The sequence below is a fragment of the Amblyomma americanum genome, chromosome 5 (genome assembly GCF_052857255.1).
Source record: "Amblyomma americanum isolate KBUSLIRL-KWMA chromosome 5, ASM5285725v1, whole genome shotgun sequence".
NCBI classification, from domain to species: Eukaryota; Metazoa; Arthropoda; class Arachnida; order Ixodida; family Ixodidae; genus Amblyomma; species Amblyomma americanum.
Window position 1 is genome coordinate 197,634,338 of NC_135501.1, and position 24,389 is coordinate 197,658,726.

Below are 24,389 nucleotides of genomic sequence, written 5' to 3' on the forward strand. Positions count from 1 at the left end.
GGCTTCTTGGGCTTGTTTTCAGATACTCGCGCCAGCAGAGCGTGCAAAAACGCTTTCAAATACATCAATTCCATACAAATAGGCGGGTTATTATGCCCAGAAATCGGACAAAGGCAACAGCTCGAGCTTGGTCTGTGCAGTTCTCAAAAAGTATGTTTTTTTTATTAGCGGGTTGGCTAAGCAATATATAGTTACACGAATCATTTTAACTGGTTCATGCCAGCCCACATTCGTTAATTACGAAATTTACGGGACCTTTTAAAAGGAACTTTAGTGGTTAGTTGCAGCCGCTTCTAGTGGCCCAGTATTAACGATAGAATTCTATAGATCTGTAGTTGTCCGCCTGGATGTTGTCGTCGTCGGCCTTATGCGACATAACGGTTCCTCTGTGTGCGGAATATGCACAGTCCACTGACCACCATCGAAGTCGCCGTCATGTCGTTGCCCAACTCAAAATCAGCGAACGGACAGAACAAAAATTGATGGCAGCAGCACCCATGCTATACAGCGAGCGAATGCGTTTGAAATGCTTCTGAATGCGTTTGTAAATTGTTGTGAAGCACCTTAGAACCCAACTGATCAGCGACGGAGCCCGCGGCAGGCGCCGCCGCGCCGCGCCTCGACGGCGTTGACATATACTCCTATTTAGTTTCTCCGGTACTAGAGCTCGCTCCTGGTAGCGAGCTACGCTGCAGAAATGGTTCGGACTGATGAAGTTGCGTCCATTTTAACGCTTACCTTGTTTATCGGGTGACCTTTGCCTTGTAGACAAGAACACATGTCAGAGCTCGAACCCAGTGTCTCGACCGGCGTTTTAAATATAGAAGGTTGTTACGATGGGGGGGGGGGGGGGGGGGGGGGGGGGGCAAGCATTAACGCAGCTACATAAAGTTTGGTTTGGTTTATAGGGTTTAACGTCCCAAAGCAACTCAGGCTATGAGGGACGCCGTAGTGGAGGGCTCCGGAAATTTAGGCCACCTGGGGTTCTTTAACGTGCACTGACATCGCACAGCACACGGGCCTCTAGAATTTCGCCTCCATCGAAATTCGACCGCCGCGGCCGGGATCGAACCCGCGTCTTTCGGGTCCGCAGCAGAGCGCCATAACCGCTGAGCCACCGCGGCGGCCCTGCTACATAAAGTACTCGCAGGCTGTTCATACATATGCTTGTCGTGGAGCAACTTTGCAAATTGTGAGCCCTGTGCTATTCTTCAAAAAGTTTATTTACGCGTGTGATCATGATATATTAGAGTATGAGAGCTAGCTCATCTGAATTTTGGCGTTTCTTGTCACTTTTAAAGAGCGTAGCGGCATTCAAACGGCCGGCATCAAAAAGTATTCGCGGATATGTGTTTCAATTTATTATTTTAAAACTTATCTAAGAAAATCTGAAATAGCTTTGCTCAGAAACATTCTGAAGCTGTTCAGCTGTCGTCGCGCATAACATAGAATTTGGAGTCTAGAAGCAGATAGCGTCTAGGTAGACGTTCAGGTTTTTACTGTCACGTTCACCTGTAAGGCTTTCAAATTAGTGACTCTAGCGTTGTCAGAATATGGTGACTGGAGTTAGCACTTAGGGTTCTAACCTGGGTTCGGGAGCTTTTGTTTTTGTCAACTGATTTTAATAAAAGTGCTCCTTTCAATAGAAAATATATTTGTATGAATGTGTGAATGAAAAATTTAACGCATGACCGCATTCCGAGTGAATGTTCGGCTGTGGTTTTGGCACCTTCAGTGAGACGCATGTACACTGACTTCTCGTCACATGGCGTGGAAGGGGCATAAATCATTCGTCATAACCCACTTCATACTGCCAAGGCTGAGCCTGATCACATGACCTTACAGGGTGCATCCTTATGAGCGCCAACCCATCATAACCTCATAGCTTACCTTCGCTGTGCGTTTTAGCCTACTGCTATTGCTGCGGTACCGTGGTGAACAGCAGCCTACTTACGGACACAAAGGCGAAAGAAAAAAATGAATGCAGCCTAAAATGAACGCTGGCTGAAAACTACGTTACTATTCCCACAAACTTCAATTTCTGTGGGCAGTAGTAGTGACCAAAAACAAGGACTAAATGAAAACTACCGTAGCAGCATGTGCAACGACTTATTGTGTACGCGTGGTGAGGACTTCCCGAAAGGGAATGCACGTGCGCAGCCATCGCCCGGCTGTAGCTGTATACTAGTAACGGTATACGTTAAGCTGAAGCATTTTCTCAGGAAGGAAATGAACGCGCGAATTTTCTATTACGACACACCGCAATAACACCATTTACTCAGTAGAAGGTCACCTATTAAGTAACGCGCAAAAAAAAAATAAGCAAAAAGCAGGATGCTTCCTGCCGCCTTGTGAACCGCTACTACCATTGCCAACAGCAAGGTAAGTAAAAATATCAACCGGTAAGAAGGGTGCGATGTGTTTACTCGTATACACAACCACTTTGCTGTTATTCATCGCATATTCTCTGGAAGAATTAAAAACGTTAGGACTTGACGGAATGTTTATCGTAGAATGATTTTTTTAAACATATTCGCAGCACCGCGCGCTCCAAAAAATATTACCCCAAAAAATTAACCGACTCCGCTTAAACCGATGTGTGACGCGCGAAAGCGCGGTGACGTAATTGGTGACTTCACAAGCGCCACCACAAGTGACACCGCAAATGACAGCACAAGCGCGGTGACCTAATTGGTGACTCCACAAGCGACACCACAAGCGCGGTGACATAATTGGTGACTCCACAAGCGACACCATAGCAACGAGATGGCGCAAATCTCAAAGCTGTTAACTACTTTTTCAAGGGCTGCCCGGACCTAAGTTTTGGGAATGTCCCGGGTCAAATTTAGAGGTAGCCATCGTGTCGGGCACGCTCAATTGTGGGACATCGACTATTGTCCAAATCGTCAAGGTAAAATTTCGGGAGTGGCCCGGGCGATTTTCAAAATTACCCGGGCCAAATTTGGAGGTCACCATATCGTGTTGGGCAAGCTCTGGTATGGTTGGACATTGATTTTGGCCCATATTGTCCAAGTTGAAATTTCGGGGATGGTCCGGGCCAAATTCTGGAATTGATCTGGGCCAAATTTGAAAGTTGCCATAGTATCGGGCACGCTCGATTATGGTTGGGCATCGATTTTTGTCCAAATCGGCCAAGGATTTCGGGGGCGGCCCGGCTCAAATTCTGCCGCTTGGCGACTCGGTTGCTAAGGCAACGAGCAATGCGCGCGCAAGATGCGCAAGCAAGGTTTTGCTCGGTTCTGACGATCGTACGATTGCTAGTACTAAGTTTAACATAGTTCCTACTACAGGTTTCGATACCACGATAAGGTTATTTGTAGAAGCTGCTACCAGGCTAAACTGTTCGTGATGCGAATCTCCTTGCGCACCTGACCTCATCTTACCGGGTGTTTTCTTTTCGATCCAGAGTCTTGAAAACATCAAAAAATACGTTGGTGATGTCCGCTCGTAGACTGTACGGCAAGGCGAACGTCGTAATTGAGAATTAAAAGAGGAACTCAAATTAACTAACCTGCATTTTAATTTAGCGCAGAACACCGGGAATCAAAGCAGAAGCGATTTTTAGAGATCGTTTTTGGACATATTTCTTCTGGATCAGACATTGTGAAGTGGATTTGCAGTTTGCCTGCAGCGATACTCTGAACACGAATACACCTATATGGGCGAAAAGAGTAAACTGTCCTGAAGGTCACTGAGGACAGATCACTCCCTTTTTACCCTGTTTCCCTTGTCAGTGCACGAAACACTGAGAAGTGCGATAGCCGCGTCAACCACAACGCGCTCAAGCCGGCTGGCGCCGGCGAGCACTCAAGTGGCGACAAGAAGCTCGTACGAAGCTGCTGTGCAAAGCCTTTATTGGCTGTTCTTGCGAAAGAAGCCACTTTAGAAAGCGCAGGAGTTTTTTTTTTTTTTTGCAGAGTCCGGTATCGTGATGGGAGACGGAGGCGGTGGAGTACGTTGCCCGACGAACACGCTGAATGCCGCAGTGAAGGCCATGTATGCAGTTCATGCCAAATGTGCGTTGAATGCAGTGACGATGCACTATCCAGATGGATGACGACGAAGATGCTTCTGGCCTCATTATAGTGCTCGTGAGGAACAGACGTAAATCTTGCACGACACGCGGCTGACACTGCAGGGCCAGATGCGGGGTCAGAAGAGGTCACGCCCGATTCACGAAATAGCGCGTCCAGTTGGCGCGTGTAGAACGGGAATCCCAGGACCAGCCTATAGCTGCAGACACAAAAAGCAATGTAAACAAAATGACACAAAGAGGGAATTCGCGCACGCACTCCGACAGTACTCAACCAACGGTACTACGCAGCAAATTTATTCTACAGCAAAAAATTAAGTCCCCCTGACATTTGACCTTGTGGTACGGCGAATTTCATGAACAGTTCGGCGTGCGCTGTCGGCAAGGAGTGACCGGACGTTTACCCTGTGACAAAGGGTAGCGGTGTGTCGTTGGGGTACGGTAGGCGTGAGTCACGCACGGTCGCTCATCCATCCATAACGTATGTCTAGATAGATAAGCGGGCGTGGGAATGCGGTGTTGACAATGCAAGAGTGTCTGGGCACAGTAAGCAGTCAAGGGATGCTGGTGTGGTGATTAGGGGTGTTGGGTTGGATTGAAGCTTTATGGTGCATAAGAGGATTTTGCGCCTCAGGTTGAGCGTGGGGTCTTTGCAGGCTGTATGTACTATCGGGGACAAAAGGGGTATACTTTACACAGCGTGAGTCGCAGCAAAGGAAAACTGCATCGTAACGCCATCTACAGGCGGCATCTAGGATCGAAACAGGCAATGGGAGCCCTTTATTATCTGCAGGCGTGTTGCTAGACTAGTTTCAACGTTTCGTGCTTTAGATGGCGTTACGATGCAGTTTTTCGTTGTTCCGACTCCCGCTACATGGAGCACACCACTTCTGTCCCCGATAGTACATTACATGGGCGTAAGGGAGTGCGTGGATGACGACGCGGCCTGACAGGACGACACCCAAAAAGCTATCGTTAAGCGCAAATGAAAAGAAACCGAGGTAAATAAAATCGAAGTTGGAGCGGGCTTGTCAGCAATCAAAAATAATGAAATGCAGCTATATATCGACCGAAATTGTCAGGAGAACGAAACGAAAGTAAGAAGAGGGTGAGGGAAAAAACTTACACAAAGAATAATAATAATAATAATTGGTTTTTGGTGGAAAGGAAATGGCGCAGTATCTGTCTCATATATCGTTGGACACCTGAACCGCGCCGTAAGGGAAGGGATAAAGGAGGGAGTGAAAGAAGAGAGGAACAAATAGGTCCGTAGTGGAGGGCTCCGGAATAATTTCGACCACCTGGGGATCTTTAACGTGCACTGACATCGCACAGCACACGGGCGCCTTAGCGTTTTTCCTCCATAAAAACGCAGCCGCCGCGGTCGGGTTCGAACCCGGGAACTCCGGATCAGTAGTCGAGCGCCCTAACCACTGAGCCACCGCGGCGGGGTACACAAAGAACGGGAAAGTCGACTTTCCGATGCTGAAGTGCCGGTTTCAAGGAAGGGATAGCCTCGATTAGACGGAGGCACATCAGCTATTAAAAAAAACGTGAAACAATAAAACAAGGCGATTGCACACGACACACACAACGCCGAACTCGCAAATGAAGCTCACACATACAATACAAACAAAATAGAGGGCGAGTCCTATGAATAGCTAACCAGTACGGACTAACAGAGAAAACCGAGGTCTGCAAGCAGTTTCTTTCTTCCTTCACTCCCTCCTTTATCCCTTCCATTACGGCGCGGTTCAGGTGTCCAACGATATGTGAGACAGATACTGCGCCATTTCCTTTCCCCAAAAAACCAATTATTATTATTATTAAGCAGTTTGCTCACTTGGACACTCGATGCCTTTACAAGCTGCCTTGCGTTGTTGATGGCCGCGGGCAGGGACGGATGAAGGAGGCAGCTCTATACACCACGTCGGCAGTAGCTCGGAGCTGGCACACAGGAGCCCTATAGCATCGGCGACAAAGGTACCGGAGCAGCAGGTCACCGCGTCGACGTCCCAGAGGCGCTGGCTATAGGGACCTGCGTTTCGTTGGCAGGCAGTAGCAGCGTGGAGACCGTTGGTGTTCACGCCCAGTCGGTATAGACCCCGGGAAGGAGATGACGAAGCCAGCTTGCCGCGTTGCACCACCGGCGATTAGAATGTTAGAAGCACATGTCTTCAAAACTCGCCGCGGTGGCTCAGTGGGTAGGGCACTCGGCTGTTGAGCCGAAATACGCGGGTTCGATCCCGGCCGCGGCGGTCGAATTTCGATGGAGGCGAAATTATAGAACCCGACCGCGGCGGCTGCGTTTTTATGGAGACAAAACGCTAAGGCGCCCGTGTGCTGTGCGATGTCAGTGCACGTTAAAGATTCCCAGGTGGTCGAAATTATTCCGGCGCCCTCCACTACGGCACCTCCTTCGTCCTTTCTTCTTTCACTCCCTCCCTTATCCCTTCCCTTACGGCGCGGTTCAGGTGTCCGCCGACATATGAGACAGATACCGCGCCATTTCCTTTCCTCCAAAACCAATTATTATTATGATTATGTCACTAAGGTTCCAAGATTACGCTGCATGCAGTACGTAAATGTCGTCAGTATGGTCTTCAAAATGTGCGTGCGCAGACTTGCGGACGTTGTCGGGCAGTGTGCCGAACGCCTCCTTCTTGTAATCAACCCCCCCCCCCCCCCCCCCCCCCGCATTTTTGTGGGCTCTGGCCTCCTGCCGGACTCTTGCCTCCTGCCTACGTGCAGCGTTCGAGAAGCGTTCCGAAGCTTGCGGCGGCGTCTTAACACCGCGATGCCTGTCCAATTACGACCGTCACGGGTAAGCGCGCGCCCCACTCGAAGACTGCGAAGGAATAGCGCGGCACGTGCTTCTGTTTGTGAGGGTGTGCTCCCCTGTCTGCTACGGACGTGATCTCGCTCCTGCCCAGGCACGTACTACAGTCTCGCTCGATTTGAAGGTTATCGCGTCTGTCACTTCAATTTATTCTCTTAAAAAATTTATTCTTAGGGCACTTATGTCTGCTTACGTGCAGGAATGCGAAATCACGGAACTTTCTAGAACGCGGGTTTTTTCCACGGCGCCTGTAGGCATTGCATATTTTGTTTCTTATTACTTATTTAATCTTTTTAGACTTTTTATTTACTTTTATTTTTATTTCTCTTACCGAGCTGACGTCATTTCACAGCTATGGTGTGACAGTTTTCGCGGACGGAGAGAGAGACGCATAACGATGAGCCATTAAATGCTTTCGACTTAAAATTCAGCGGGGCACTTTGTTGGCCTAAAGTGCGGTGAGGCGAAATCCTTTAGCGCGGTGTTGCTGCTTGTATCGCTGTCGTTCATCAGCGCGCGCACGCTTGGTTGCTGGAGACACAGGAGAGCGTTTAGGCGGCATCCTTCCAGATCGGCGTTCAGGAGGCGTCTGGCAAGATTGCCGGTTGAACGCTCCCCTCGAACGATGCCGTTTTTATATGCGAGCAAGTTTGCAAAGCGTTCCGTGCTGGGGCTTCGCGTACCGCGTTTGATTGATAAGCCACTTATCTTTCATGATGATGATGATACCAACTTTATTTTCCACCAGATAAGTAGGCCCCCTACTCCCCGTCCCCGGCACGCAAGCCTGGGTGACGGGGGCCGGGACCTCCGCGGTTAGAAGCAGGCAAAGAGGTCTTGACTCCTCAAGGCTTCTTCCGCCAGGCGGATGGCTTGTTGCTGTGGAGCAGGGACCTCTCTCCGCAGCAGGCCTTCCCAGGTTTCTCTACAGTTTATATTTGTTTTAGCCCCTGGGGAGCTAGCGCATTCCCAGATTATGTGGTCGAGAATCTCTCTCGCCCCACAGTGCTTGCACTTATCGTTTTGTCTCTCATCTTTCTGAACATATGCCCAGACCGGGTTTACGAAGTTCCCAGCTTGAATATAATATTAATAATTGGTTTTTGGGGAAAGGAAATGGCGCAGTATCTGTCTCATGTATCGTTGGACACCTGAACCACGCCGTAAGGGAAGGAATAAAGGAGGGAGTGAAAGAAGAAACCAAGAAGAGGTGCCGTAGTGGAGGGCTCCGCAATAATTTCGACCACCTGGGGATCTTTAACGTGCACTGACATCGCACAGCACACGGGCGCCTTAGCGTTTTTCCTCCATGAAAACGCAGCTGCCGCGGTCGGGTTCGAGCCCGGGAACTCCGGATCGGTAGTCGAGCGCCCTAACCACTCAGCCACCGCGGCGGGTCCAGCTTGGAGGCGCCACCATGCGATTGCCTCCCTATTGTTTAGACTTTTAACCGGTGGTGGCACCAGTCTCCTCTGTAACGTACAATTTTCGACAATCTCCGCATAATTTTGCAAACGCTCGTCCATGTTCCGCCAGTCGGGCGGCTCCACAATCACCCGGAAGTAGAGAGCTCGGGCTAACTCGTGGGCCGCGTCGTACAACACCACTGATGACGTCATCAGTTTGATTGACAGCTATAGTGCGGCACTTTTCTGCGAAAATCCCCGCTGGCGAGTGATGAACCTATAAAGGCTTTCGCCTTAATTGAAGTTTTTCCTCCTCCTTAGCGCGATTTCAAGTTTATCGCGTCCATTACTTCAACGCGTGAAACGATCGAGGGGTGCAAGATAGAGGAATCCGCCTAGCTAAACTTGTGCATTGCTTTCAGACTTTTTGGTAAAAAAGAGCGCGTAAGAGCCCTTTAATTCCAATATGTTAAGCCTGAAGTGATCTTTTAATTCACGGCCGACAAAGATCCTATACCGTTCGCTGGAAAAGGACTCAGCATTAGACAAAAAGCACTCATTGCACACATATACCATACTAACGCATTTAATGCCAACGAAAATAAGAGATTTGATGAAAGACACAATCCGTTTTTTTTTAAATGCATAGCATACAGTAACTATTACACCGTCGTTGTGCGCCACTCAGCAAACAGTCAAAAAACACATCTCCTCAGACTGCCGAACTCAGTGGCGCACCGACACAATTAGGTATAGTTCACGCCTCCAAACCGCTGAGCTTTCTAATCAGCCTCCTCTAGAGCCATATTGACCGCCAAACGACGACCCTTGCTCTTCACATATATGGGCAGAGGCGCCTGCCTCCTTGCTGGCGGGTTCACGAGCCTTCAAAGACGACAGCGGGCGCTGAACAATCCTCAGACACTACCGCTGTCGCGTGCAGTGACCGATGAAGAACGCCAAAGGCTGGCAAGCAGAAACAGAGCTGCAGTCTTGCCTTCGTCCAAACAGCAGGTCACCAGGCCCCCAGCGTCCATGCTTCGCGCCGTCAACGGACTTCCTTGAAGCCGTCCACGGTAGCGAGAAACTTCGAACAAGCCCCTGGTTGATGCAGCCGGAGATATGGCCGCTGTCGCTGTCTTTCAGCGGTTAGCGCCGCCAGGCACGAGTAGCTAACGAATAGGCTAGCAAAGCAGGCAGTACCTGGCGGGGAAGGCCGCGCAATGAATTAAGCACAGGCGCATCCTGTTTTCTCGTTCACTGGCTCCGTCCTATCTTCCAGAAACCGGCGTGACAGATCTCCCTTGTTCGACGACAAGATGGAAGACGGATGGTCAGGAAGCGACGGCGGAGGTGACTTCTCCGTGGCGCCAGTACCCGGCAGCACTAGCGACGAGTCTTCAGCTTGGGCCATGAATATGGCTGTCTTCACTCCTCGGTTGTTAGAAAACATGCTGGCACCGCCACAGGAACCGTCAAATGAAGCAGGTATGGCCGCGAATGACTCACCCATGTTCAAGCCTAGGTGAAGGTCTGCTGATTCACTACTGCGACGCACCATAGCTGAGATGCGGTGGGTCTTTTGCTGCCGGCGTTTGACGACTTCAGCCTGGGCCGTTCGGGCGACTTGTGAAGCGAGGTTCTCTCGCAGATGGTGTCCGCAAGTCCCGTCCACGGAGTCGTCGCTGGGATCCAAGCCCATGGTGCAGAAGAGCAGACACGTGGCAGAAGTGAGGACTGTGTGCGAGGCGTTTAGAACAAGAACAGCGTTGCTGTTGTTCACCTGCTTTCGTGGCGCACGAGCGCAGGTTTTTCTTTTCGGATTTTTTGCACGCGAAAATAAAAAAAATGCTTTTTAGGGAAAGGAAATGGCGCAGTATCTGTCTCACATATCGTTGGACACCTGAACCGCGCCGTAAGGGACGTGATAAAAGAGGGAGTGAAAGAAGAAAGGAAGAAAGAGGTGCCGTAGTATAGGGCTCCTGAATAATTTCCACCACCTGGGGATCTTTAACGTGCACTGACATCGCACAGCACACGCCGCCTTAACGTTTTCGCCTCCATCGAAACGCAGCCGCCGCGGTCGGGTTCCAACCCGGGAACTCCGAATCCCTTGTCGAGCGCCCTAACCACTGAGCCACCGCGGTGGGTAAAAAAATGAAAATGAAAATTGGTTTTTGAGGAAATCAAATGACGCAGTAACTGTTTCACATATCTCGGTGGACACCCGAACCGCGCCCTAAGGAAAAAATAGAGGGAGTGAGAGAAGAAAGGAAGAAAAGCGTGCCACAGTGGACGGCTCCGGAAAAATTTCGACCCCATTCGGAAGGACTCTACTCAAACAAATGCAAAAATTGTGATGCGAAAGCCGATCTAAATCATATGATCTGGAACTGCCCGCAGTCCCTACCCGCGAGTCACTTCATTACCGACTCTGCTCATTGGGAGGCTCTATTGCTCAGCCCCGACCCGGGGATACAGATCAAGCTCCTCCAGCTGGCTGAAGACGCCGCCGCTGCCCAAGGGATAGCGGCCGCCGTTTAAGCGGGGGGCGACTTCGTGTCGCTCCTCTACATCCGCTGGAAATAAAGTTTCACAACCAACCAACCAACCACGTTGGGGTGTTTAACGTGCACTGAAATCGCGCAGCACAGGGGCGCATTTTGCGTTTGGCCTCCATCGGAACGCGGCCGCCGCGGTCGGGTTCGAACCTGAGTATTCCTACTCAGTGGCCGAGCACCCAAACTACTGAGCCACCGTGGCAGGTGAAGCTTAAGCGTCCTTCTAATTTTTTTTAACTCGTGTGTGCGCCGTTGCCATCTGCACGGAGCCCGAAACCCGCTCAGGCTTAATTAGCATTTAGTCTTCGTATCCGCAGGTAGCGACAACAAATAAATAAAGGAATTGAAATGAATTTTCTTATCGAGAATGTTCTGAGCACGGAAGTTATCAGCTAACCCGTGCGCTACTAATGGGCGAGAATTCTCGCTTGGGCGGCGGCTGCGTTTTTATGGCGGCAAAACGCTAAGGCGCCCGTGTGCTGTGCGATGTCAGTGCACGTTAAAGATCCTCAGGTGGTCGAAATTATTCCGTAGCCCTCCACTACGACACATATTTCTCCTTTCTTCTTTCACTTCCTCCCTTATCCCTTCCCTCACGGCGTGGTTCAGGGGTCCGCCGATATATGAGACAGATACTGCGCCATTTCCTTTCCCCAAAAACCAATTATTATGATTATTAAGTAGACGCCCGTCCCTGTGGTTTTTGTCTATCGTCCTTGTGTGCTTCGCGCAATGAAGTCAACATGTGCTAATGGGCACCGAGCCGCAGACACATTTCGCAACTGCTCGTATATAGAAGGACTACTTCTGAACCTTAACGCACGACTGCGCTTGTGACCAGCCTTTCTGGCATGTACCAACCAAACACGCTACTGGCAGTCCCTGCGCGCAGCTTTGGGCGGGGCGAGCTCTTTTTATTTTATACGAACTAATTGCTCTTGCAAAATGCTGCAACTACGCCGACGGAAAATGTTTATAGGAGAGCTTTCCCTGTCTTGTGCTTCGGCTTTCCTTGAGCGAGACGTTTTGAAAACTGCGTCTGTGACTCTACCTCGTGGTCACGAAACACAGCTGCGGTGCTGTTTGGCTAAGTGGCCGTTCTGGTACTCCTGTTTTTAACTGTTATACAAGACCCCATCCTTGAACTGACTTTACATAGGAACTCAGTTCCTCAGGTTCATGCCACTGTTCATCAATGCCTGTGTTAGGGTTTTCCAAGCATGATAGATAAATTTATAGATAGGTTGCATGCGTAGATAGGCGACCTGATTTTCGGAAACGCTCAGGAAATATATGGTGTCGAGTTAGTGAGTGAATGTATGTTTGTATAGGTGGAGTTGCTGTTAGTCATAATGCGAAAATGCAAAACGGGAGGGTTGCTGATGGTGCCAAAGGCTCGGCTCCTTGGTGAAATCCAGAAGATTTTAACGATCCGTCCGATGGCCGAATCCAGGCCTCGTACATCGGCACCAGAATAGGGCCGAGGTAAAGATAATTTATGGCTATAACAAATAGTGATACACTGATTACGTCATTTTGGTATACTGATGCCGCTATTCTTTACCATGTTAATTTTCTTTATAGCTCTCGAAAACATCACTTATCAGTTTGTTCGGAAGTGGTTATGGAGAAACTTGATGGACTAACTCATGAATTCACATATTTTTACGCGCCAAAGCAAAACTGCTGGGTTTAAGAAATTCCATAGTGGAAATGCCCTTGGTTAATTTCCGTCAACTGCGGTTTCTTAACGTGTACCAAAACTTCAGTACATGCCTGATTTCCCAGTTTACGTCAATCAAAACATGGCATCTGCGACGGCTGTGGTAAAAGCGGACAACTCGTAGTCGGAAAGCGAATGCCACACTCGCACAAACATCGCGGCGGTAAGAGGAAACTCTATGTCTTAAACTGACGAATAGTGTAGATGGCGAGTGGGATTGGGCCCTTATGGGCGTGTCACCGTATCGCGGCTGTAATAATTATGGCCCGTGTTCGGCACAACAGGAAAATTGTCACCGAGGCCAAGGCGTGTCCTGGGGACACATTAAGACGTCGTGCCCCCGGTGGGCTGAAGCTGAACTCGGAGCTAAGGGAATCAACCACAGAGAATCAGTTTACTGCTAGGAGAGAGAGATGAGAGGGTTTATTTAGCAAGTGTAGAGGTCGGCACACGGTTTAATCTCCTGACTGTGCTGACGGGTAAGAAAGAAGGTTATGGTGGGCGACGATGAGGTCAGATGTGTGAACGCATGTAAATGCATCATCAATCCGCCTGGCCACACCCGCGAGTCGAGGTCTGGGCTGCTTAGGAAGCAGCGTGACCATGGTCATTATGCGAGCATGCAAGGTTTGCGTGTTTGTTTAAAGCCAGCGGAAAGCAGACGCCGCTGGACCACTACAGCAAGACGAGCAGCGTCAAGGGGAAGATGCATACCAAAGCGCTGTCAGTCTGCTTACTCTTCACAAATAGAGAGGGAACATCGTTAGACGTGAGGCTTTGCGAATAACGTAAAGAAGCAATCGATGATAACGTAAGACGCAAGATGCTAGAGAAGTGTCTATGGAAGCCAAAGGTGCTTCGGCGTCACCCGACAGATGAATCTAAAAGATGCAGCAAAACGGCCGTCAGTCCTCGGCGACCGACGTGCGAGGTTTGTGGAAGCTCCTGCAATGTTTGAGTGACCACTGGCGTCAACTAAGTTTATAAGGAATAATCTCAGAGACCTACAATAATAGACGGCGTCCTGCTGTAAGCTTTACTTTCAGACGCTATATATCGTCTACTACTACAAACAGGGTCATTGTGGGATTGGATGGTGAGGACGGGTGTCTCCCTGGCCAAGCAAGACTTGCGTTTGATGAGCTAACTATAGAACCTCGCAAAGTGGAAGTCATTGTCGACGTGGCCCTCTGATCGGTAGATGGAGGTAAGCGGTGGCGTGGTGAAGCTGTAGATTTTTATTTGCTCAAGGAAGGGGCGGAAGGCCTGAGAGTTTTTTCACCTCCGTTTGCTGCTAATCGCACCTTCGCCTTTGCACATAACCTCTAACATCACCTCCAGGCTGTGCAGGAAGCCTCGCTTCATGGTAGCCTGCTCGAAACGGCAAATGTCACGGACTTACCTTTGACAGACCCGAGACGATTCTCCCTGCGGTCAGTGTACGACCAAGGCAGCCGCGTTTAATGAACAGGAAGAGTATTTACTGCGTCATTTACTGCTGTGTGGATAGATAAAAGCAGCATTTTAATTTTAATTCAAGACACTCAATGACTTGAGTAAGACCTTACTTTTCCATTCTTGACTACTTGTACGTTTAAGTACTGTGTGCTGCAAAACATTTCAGATGCGACACACTAATGGATGAGGGAGTGAGGTCCAGTCCAAAAGCAGTAAGGCAGACAGAGTCATGGTTGTATTTACATTCCCTGTACACATAAAACTCACAGGAACAGAGAAGGCTGTCTGTTCCTCACACGTGCTAGATATTCGACCGTCACAGATTTCCCTTTTTAGGCCAACCTTCGCACTCGTCTTCGTCTCGCGGACACGTAAGTCTGATCACTTCTCGCAAGCAAACCTTGCTTTTTTCTACACACACACATACACTTAAAGGAAGTCTGCCCACACTCCAAGAAGCTCCGTCCCAGCCAGCTTCTCTTTCGTCATGTCCGAGAGGATGCGATGCTGTTGCTTCGAGAAGAACTCTTTGTAGCAGCCAACCTGACCCTTGACAACCTCCTCTTCAAGATCGCTCCGACCTCCCACCGTAGCCTCCAACCCAGTGTCTCTCGCCACTTGACTCAGCACGTCCTGGTTTGTCCGGATGCCCAGAAAGTCCGCGATCAGCTTCACACTTCCCAGCGGGTCCCTGCGCATGGTCTCGTAGCATAGCAGCAGGACCCGATTGTCGTCTTTGCGGTCGTACCAGGACAGGACGTGGTCGAAGTAGTCTCCGAACGCCACCTCGCCTCGCGTGAAGCACTCGAAGAAGTCGTCGAAAGTGCCTTCGTAGCTTTTGCCGACGTGGACGTAATTGGAAGCGCACACGTCGAATGGGTTCCTTAGGACCACGACGTGTCGGGCCTCCGGGCTAGCGGGACTGAATGCGTACGGCAAGTGGTGCTTGACGAGCCTCGGCGTGCCCTCTTTGACGCAGACGGTGTCCGCGTCCACGACCTCGATGCAAGGGAACTCCCTGGTGAGCAGTGTGTGGAAGTCGGGCAGCGGCGAGCCCTGATGCAGGAGAGACCAGATGATGTACTGCGCGCGGGTCGAGCAGGATCGCGGGTAGGAGCCGACGAAGATGTCTCCAGGCAGCGGCTTGAACCAGAGGACCTTGCGGATCTTGTCGCGGTCGAACTCGTTCTGCTGCAGCAGCAGGCCCTGGACGTTGAAGAGGCCCACCTTCTTGTACGAGACGTCCGCGCGACGTTCTGGGGGCGGAGCGCTGTTGCTGAGCTCGTCGGCCCTGCATGAGTTGCGGGAGCATTGGAAGATCGTGACGTAATAGGACCATACGCAACACTGGTAAAGTCTGTCCACCAAGTGCATGTCTTCCAGCAAGCGAGTGCTTAAAAAACATTACTAAAAGATACTTTAAAGGTGGAAAGAATGACAGAATGAAGAAGAGAGAAAGAAGGAAACGAAGGGACATAACAAAGAAGGAAATAAAGAAAGAAGAAGGAAAGCATGAGAGAAAGGAGGAATCAACTGAAAAGAAGAGAGGCAGAAACAAAGAACGAAAGAAGGCAAAGAAAGGAAATATTGAATAACACTTAAGTCCAAAAGACGCTGGTTCGATCCCGGCCTTGGCGGTCGAATTTCGATGGAGGCGAAATTCTAGAGGCCCGTGTACTGTGCAATGTCAGTGCACGTTAAAGAACCCCAGGTGGTCGAAATTTCCGTAGCCCTTCACCACGGCGTCTCTCATAGCCTGAGTTGCTTTGGGACGTTAAACCCCCATAAACCAAACCACACCGAATAACACTAAAGTAATGAGCGGATAGAACGAGAGGCAGTCGTTGGAAGTTAATGTATACTACTTAGCGTACAAATACGGCTCTTCGCGCATTTAAACATTCATAGGTTGCGCGCTGCAATATTAAGCCGTGGCGGATCAAAAGACTACGTCGCTGCCAAAGCATGCGCGCTTTAGGAGGAAAACACAGTTCTCGCGATGTCGGTAAGTGAAATAATTACGCGAAAACGAGCTTATTAATGCGCTGTAGGCAACAAAGTGTTCCCACGTGGCGTCTAATTGCAGGTGCGTGCTGCCTTCACGTCATGCACAACGGGTGGTTTCTGCGTGGTGCGCTGGCATAATTACAGAATGCGGAGAGTTGATGTGTGGTCGCGATAGCGAAAGCATACATGTTTTTTGCTCGACGAAACGCGAAATTTCGTAGACGAATCTGGTTCCCGATTCGCGGCTAGATTAGCGAGGCGTCATGAATGCCAGGACTTATGAGTGCCTAGAAGGTTTTCAAGCACAAACGCGTCATGAGTTCAACGAAAATCTGACTAAACATTTTGCGCTTTTCGTTGGAGAGTGCTGCAGCCGCGCTGAGATCTCATAGGCACGTGTGTATTTGTTTCCTTTTGTCTCAGTAGAGACAGACTCAAGTTGTACAAAGGTATTTCAAGACAGGTGCAGTCTAATAGCGTCCTAGTGAAACACACGGAAAATTAAAGAAGAGTAATCGACTGCCTGAACATCTTCGCTACTTATTTCATTATTTCTCATGCATGACCTACAGGAAAAGCGGCCGGTACAGGTGGAGCTGCGGTCGCCAAAAATTTTGTTGATTTGATTAATGTGGTTCACTGCCATCAAGGCAACGAACTATCATTGCCAAGAATATTGACGATGTGCCACGAAGAAGCTTACTTATGCCGGTTGGCCAAGGTGGAGCGCACTGCTGCTTTTTTTTTTTACATTTGACCTCTAACGGTCTAATTCGAATACACTTAGGAGAAAGCAGGGCTAAGTAAAGCTTGTTGATTGGCTGATATATTCAAGACTGTGCAGTAACAACACTAAGGACGATAAGTAGGAATTCGCGAGACACCGCGCTACCTGGCAGTGGATGCCTACAAAAGGTGAACAAAACTATGGAACTTAACTGAAAGCTCGAGCTATAAACATACAGAAACCACATTAAGCGCAAAGACGCATGAGCTTCATGAAACGATCCTCTGCGATTTACGTAACAACGAAGCATGAGGGGAAAAGGCGCTCGACACTTTTTGTCGACTTTTCCTTGGTCCCATAGTCTTGTGGAGATTGTGCTACATCGACCAGTGGAATGACCGACTGTGAGAGCTTCAGACAGCAGTCAAGGCATTTATGACAGGTGTCCTCCTGGCTAATCACTGCCGCACGTGCTATGCACTCTGCTATTCGATAGCACTCTGTGGCTGAGTCAGATCAGTCGGTAGATAGACAACGAGGTACTGGTATTGCAGAAAGGAGGACACAGGCGCCTGAGCACCCGCCGCCGCGTCTCACGAGCAAAGAGCTATCATATCTTCCGAAAAAAAAAAAAGCATTTGCATCAATGTTTCGTAATGGCTTAGTTTGTTTCGAAAAGGTGAAAAAAAAATGTTTAAGAGAATACGCTTTTGCGCGTCCTGTCGCTTTTATGCGCTTCTAGTTTTAGTATACATTTAGCTGGCGTTTAATGCCGTATCGTATGACTAGAAGCTTTTCTTCGTGCACTGTTTACAGTATCTAGTATGATAGTAGACTCCATTATTCTGCATTGGTCGTAATCTGTCTTGGTGATGATGTCATTGTGCTTTAATATTTCTAATTCTTTTTTTTAGTTCGCAACTAGAACCTATAATTGGTTTTTATAATTGGCTTTTTTTCTGGGGGGGGGATGAAATGGCGCAGTATCCGTCTCATATATCGTTGGACGCCTGAACCGCGCCGTAAGGGAAGGGATAAAGGAGGGAGTGAAAGAAGAAAGGAAGAGAGAGGTGCTGTAGTGGAGGGCTTCGGAATAATTTCGACCACCTGGGGATCTTTAACGTGCACTGACATCGCACAGCACACGGGCGCCTTAGCGTTTTGCCTCCATAAAAACGCAGCCGCCGCGGTCTCAACTAGAACTATGGTTTAATTTTTGTGGGATCTCCACGAATTATCACACACTGAAGAGGTGAAAACGTTCTACGCTCTAACTAATCCTTTCATGCCTCAGATGCAAAGCACTGCAGTTTTCTGAGTCATGGAAATCATCATCACTGAGTTGTTTGTGCGAGAGACCGCGTGGCGGCGCCGTCGTCGCTTCACGAAGCCAAATACTAATTTGAACTTGCAACGCTGCACACCCAGCAACCGACTGGCTTTCGAGGTCGCATACCTATGTCGCCGTTACGTGCTCACAAGGAGACTAAGGTCGCGTACTATGTTCATAAGTCTTCAAAGTCATAAATGGCGTTCTGAACGAAGCATCACCGTTTTCAGCCTTTTAAAGTTCAATGCATTTTCAAAGCCACTTTAGGCCCGTTACCCCCGTTACGACAGTCTTGCACCAGCTGTGACCACTGCATATAAGTCCATGGTGTATTCGATTACATGTTTCCCTTATATTTGTATCCAACCTGTCACCTTAAGAAGTCTTGGGTTATCTGTGAACCACGCCATTTCTCATACGTGCCGTACCCACCATTCATAAATTTCATTCTCATAATTTAAATTTCAGTTTGTTCTTCAATCCAGGCGGCCCTTTTCGTGCTCAATAAAGTTCAACCTGACTTCTTTTGTTACAGAACACTTCACGTTCAGTTAGCTCAGCATATTTGTAGCCCTTCAGTTATAGTCTGCAAGTTTCGGTCCAGAAGTGAGTAGCCTGCTGACAGAATGCATCGGTTGTGCACATCGCTTATGGGGGACGTCGGTAGGCTGCCTTTCATCACTTGTTCTCCTAATATTTATTTTATATTGTTAAATCCGTCATGGCTTTTTCATCTGGATGGATGTAAGTCCTCCATTACTGCTTAAACAACCTCAGTGCCGATCATGAAGCGCTTTTTATTTGCAAGACTGTCGAATATTTTTTTTCTTTTCCCAAGCGGGATACACGGGAGTAACTGTGCACTGACTGTACCTTAGCTGAGAGTGAGAAATCAGGCAGCGCACTTGTACTACGCTCATAAGGCAAATATTACAACGATTTGCGTTGGCTTAACACGAAAGTACGGTTCCTCAGAGGTCGTGAGGCTGCGATACATTTTTCTTCGAATGAGCTTTCAATTTCATGGGCGCCAGTGAACAGCTTCGGCCTATGCAATGCCAGTCATAGGAAATAGTTCATGTTCACATCGTTCACTGAGAAAGCCAGCTCCGCCCCAAACCGTGACGTTCGTTCGTCTGCCCATCAAATGCGTGTCTGTCAACGGTGGACTTCTGCACTGTGTAAATTTTCCAACAATCTTATTGCTTACACACACCATATCACTCTCGCTACACGTGTAAAAAGCATCAGCTTGAAGTTATAGTCTCTGTTGACATCGTCTGTAAGCAAAGCCAGCCGCATTTCAAACTGTCACATTCATTCCACCATGCATCACAGGTGCTTATTTCAGCGGTTCACTCTATACACGGCATGACTATAAGTGCGCTCCTGTTAGTTCCACGGACCCCTGGCATGTTTCGAACGCACCAGAACTCTCGGATTACACATTGAATACACGCCAATTTCGCTAACCTTTCTCCGTCACGAAAGGCAGCGAAGTCATCACTCCGCCAGGACAAAGCGACTCGTTTCGGGCGCGTTTATGTAACCAGCAAAACATCGAGGAACCCAGTACTCACGGCATCTCTGTAATCGCCGCTCGGAGAGCGACCGTGCAACAGGCAGAATTCCAAGCGCAGCACCCGAGAGAGGAAATATTGCGAACGGCGCTTGAATAATCGTCCCCCAGCGACGATCCGCGCTCGATTGGCCAGTCCAATGTCACCCGGCGTTTTCAGCCTTGGCAAGTGCGGCCGCGTCTAGAGCGGCTCTCTCCTGGAGGAAGATAAGGAAAAAAGAAAGAAAAGACACACAAACACGAGGCCGTCACGTCAGCGAGCCACGTGTTGTTTCGAGGGCAACTTGTAGGAGGCGAGAGAACCTTTCGGAGAAGGCGGCGGCTGCCGGCTAAGCACCCTTTTACACTTTTTTTTTCGTCTTTTTTTTTCTATCTCCAACGCCACTCGACTCGTCGGCGGCGGGGCCTCAAGGCAATCTTTACTCGCTGGCGTGATGCTGTGGCGAGCTTCTCTCGCGAGACACCCAGCGCCGCGCCGCTGCCGTGGCGTCTGCGGGAACGCATTTTTACGACGGGTGACCGCACATATCTTATCGCTTCTCTGGCCTTCCTGCTGATAATACTGACGTCTTCACTGGCACCTCTTTGGCCCAGACGCCCGTGGATATGGAGAGATGTACTGCTCTCGTCGGGATAAGGGAGAAACTGTCCCGACGAGAGCGGTTTTGCACTGAGCGATCACGACGGGAGTTTCCTCCGCTGTCGTATATAAAAGGTGTTTTAATTGATTCAATACGTATGGTTCATAAAATGCTATAATAGATACAGAGCACCGCTTTTGAGATTATCTAAACAGGCCGCTAGCTCTTTCGGCATATTTGGGAGTATAAATTCATTGATCACATATCGTTCTGTACGTAAGTTCCTGTTTATAGTATTCCATTTATTTCCCTTTGGTTATAAATAATCGCCTAGTATATCTCTAACGTTGTGATAGGTAATTCTGCGATGGCCTTATGCGTGTCGCGGGAAGAGCCGTGCTTCTTTTTTCACGGAGGCTTAATTCTCCTGCTCCTTTTCTACCATTCCATTGAGCTGGGTCAGGTAAATAGTATTACACATTTCTCAGCTTATAAGTACGGAAAGCCGGGAAAGTTGGTTACTACCAACTTCAGCTTATCTTATGAACTGTGCTGTGCTGCGCATCTGCTCTTTGCGATTCTATTTTGCACTGTTCCCTTTTGCTCTACTCTGATGTTTTATTCTCTGCGTTGTTTTACTAACTTCAGCTCCGAATTTTTACATTCTTTTCCGTTCCGTTCCGTTCCACTCGCTGTATCGTGCTGAGGAACATTTAGAGCAACACGTGGTACTTTACCGAAAGCTAATCTGCTTAAGCTAACCACATTCTTAAGGAACGCATATGCAAACCGAAAGAGTGAGACCGATATTTGTTGGTGCACATATATGAGAGACAATTTCGAAACGATAGCAGAAGCCATGCTACCATTTAACAGTTACGTCACAATAACACTGGGCATCTCGTTTACTGCGTCCTTAGTTCAATGGATAACGTATTTTCTCTCTCAACCTGTCTGTAACTGAACATGAAGAGGAAAAGTCCGTCTGTAGCAGGGCCGATTTGACATTTACTTACCAGGACTGTCGTGCAGACGCTTCAGCAGGCTTTATAAATACGGCACCAAGAATTGGTACGACCCACAGCCCCTCCAATACACTTCTACACTGATTGCTTCTGGCTTCAAGTCTAAGGCTTCAGCACACGTAGCCGTCATAGGAGCAGTTCTCTATCTGTCGGCACAGCTCGGAGTGACGTCAGAGCACACTGATATCGTATCACCACATTATCGCGAGCTCCCGAGCCGCAAGTCGTAAAATTCGTGGCTCAGTAACCAGTCATTGCGATGCTTTGTGCACTATAGAAACCAACAAGGCCGACACTTTCGTGTTTCTTTCTACCGTTATCGTTTTCGATAACAACAGTTTGTCCAGTGTAACCCGTTTCGCTCTACGGTCGTGATTTCATTGCAAGCAAATGATCTACGTCGAAATATAGCACTGTGCGTATTTTACAAAGTTTTGGAATAAATTCTAGCGCGCCGCAAAGCTCGTCACTGTACCAGGCTATGCATGCTTACATTTGGCGAACATATCTAACGATTACGCTAATTTCCTCTTTTGATGACACCAGGTTATACATGCTTACATTTGGAGAATACCTCTAACGATTACGCTAATTCCCTTTTTTGACGTCACCAGGCTATACATGCTTACATTTGGCGGATATCTCTAAATGTTACCCTAATTCCATCTTTTGACGTTATCAGGCTATACATATACTTACATTTGGCAAATATGAATAACGATTACTCTAACTCCCGGCCGCGGCGGCCGAATTTCGATGGAGGCGGAATTATAGAGGCTCGTGTGCTATGCGATGTCAGTGCACGTTAAAGAACCCCAGGTGGCCGAAATTTCCGGAGCCCCCAACTACGGCATCCCTCATAGCCTGAGTCACTTTGGGACGTTAAACCCCCATAAGGCATAAATCATAAAGATTACTCTAACTCCCTTTTTTGACGTCACCATGCATACATGCGTCATTTGGGGAATATCTCTATCGATTACACTAATTCCCTCTTTCGACATCATCAGACAGTACATGCTTACATTTGGCATTACCTCTAACGATTATTCTAATTCTCTCTTTTGACGTCCACTTCGACACCATTCGGCCACTGGTAGTCAGTTTTGTTCGTTAAGTGTTCTGCCTATATCGCTTTATTCCTTTCAATTTCAGCTAAAATAACCGCGACTCCTGTCTTCTCTCGCAACCTCAGCGCACTACAACAACATAACACAACACATCTGCACTATGTTTTCGAACACCAGAACCCACTTCAGAAGCAATCGTCTCAGCAACTAACATGCAAGCGCTTGGGGCAACTGTCAAAAGCGCTCCCCGGCACACCCGGAATCTTCCATCCACATGGCTGTCTCCAGTGACGTCATGGGATCGCCCTTGTTTACGAGGTGCGTGGGGCGCCGACAACGACGACTGCGCCAGACAGCAGCGAGTTATCGCGGCTCTATGCGTGTCTGCCGACTCCGCGGCCGCGTTCTTTTGGCGCCGTTCCAGCCGGGACGTGCGCTCTGGACCCGCCATTATCTGCATGCCGACGCACTCGACACTTGATCCCATTACCGTGCATGTGCGTGTTTGAGAAAAGCGCTGCCGTGACAGCTGGTGTCGCCCGAACGAAAGTCTTTGAGAAGGAACGTGTGCTGTCGGGTTTTCTACTGCGCATTTGTGTGGCGACGAATGAAATGCACTGACTGATCTTTTAGTGCAATTGCACTACTTCACGGGGTCAAACACCCAACCAAGAACCTGTAGCGTCCTTGACCTTGAGAGTGCGGAACTAAAATATTTTTTTTATAAAATAAAATTTCGCCTCCATCGAAATTCGACCGCCGCAGCCGAGATCGAACCCGCGTCTTTCGGGCCAGCAGCCGAGCGCCATAACCACTCATCCACCGCGGCGGCTTAGTGGCAAGAAGGGACAGACACAAATACAAAGTACACACATGTTAGTACCCCTAAGCAGCGTCTAGTTTCCTTGAAGGGCCAAGAGCGAGTAGTTATGCCTTTTCGTTTTGCGCCATTTTTTTTTCTGGAATGAAGCATGACCCCGTTTACAAGCACTGCTTTTAGACCCATTTTATACGGTGTATAGGCTGCGGCTTCACCCAATATGGCTCGCTCCCGTACGCATGAAGGGGCTCGCTTCATCAGACCCGCTGGAACCTCACTGTTGCCAGCAATAACCAGCTTATAAATAACGCGTTGTTGAGCCTATGGGAGCCGCAAAAATAACGTCTGTGCGCCCGGGTACCTGAGCATACTGGTTGAGCGAGGTAGTCTGAAGCGAGATATTGAGGGAATCAGGGTGCTTCGCTATCTTACCGCGCCTTGCGCTGCTTGGTCGCCGTCCAAAGACTGCATAGTTTCAAGCGAAAGCATTACTGGCCGCAGGTTGAGCAGTTTCGCGTGATTTCTGGAGAGCCGTGCTGCGCATGCGCGAGGAGTAGTGACGTCACTCGGCGCATTTCTCCCTCTCTCGCTCCCTAGTCACAACTGCGCATGCGCCACTAGTAGCACCGAGCCGCAGGTGTTCCGCCGCTGCGCAGCGCCGCGCCTTTCCTCAAAATGCAACTTTCAATTTTCAGTTTTCTCTTTCTTCTTTCCCTCCCTCCTTTATCCCTTCCTTTACGGCGTGGTTCGGGTGTCCACCGAGATATGTGAGACGGTTATTGTACCATTTCCTTTCCTCAAAAATCAAACAAAACAAACGAGCCGACGGCGTTCATAGAGTTCATTGTCGTTGACAACTTTGCAAAGGCCGTTCATTTTCACGGAAGGAAAGGCGCGCAACCGGCTCCGTGGGTCAGTGGAGACCTCAATTTCGCTTTCGCTTTGTATATCCTGGATTAGCTGGGCTATTCCACATTAATTTTTTTAGCCACGCTGGGTCGTCCGTACTTACACAATGGTCAAATTCTTTGTACGCAGCGGTTAACTTTGCATTTTTGGTGTGTCGGGACGCTTAAGGGGATCAGACACGTGACTGCTGCCTACCTCGCTGATCGTTCGATCCGAATGAGTGCCGAGGATGGCGGCGCACAGCGCGCATAGCACTTCGCCGAGGCAAGTCTTGCGCCGTCAGCAGTCTACGTAGATATC

The 24,389-nt window shown here is 49.0% G+C and overlaps 1 protein-coding gene across 1 annotated transcript; it reads right to left on the reverse strand.

Annotated features, from left to right (window-relative positions):
- Positions 1 to 14,254: 14,254 nt before the first annotated feature.
- On the reverse strand, positions 14,255 to 21,412 carry LOC144133319 (sulfotransferase 1C2-like). The gene is made up of 3 exons (XM_077666315.1): positions 21,282 to 21,412; positions 19,686 to 19,881; positions 14,255 to 15,332 (listed from the first exon to the last, which is right to left on the reverse strand). The coding sequence occupies exons 2-3, from the start codon at positions 19,688 to 19,690 to the stop codon at positions 14,471 to 14,473; spliced, it is 867 nt and encodes a 288-aa protein (XP_077522441.1). The 5' UTR covers positions 19,691 to 19,881; positions 21,282 to 21,412; the 3' UTR covers positions 14,255 to 14,470.
- Between the last annotated feature and the right edge of the window lie 2,977 nt (positions 21,413 to 24,389).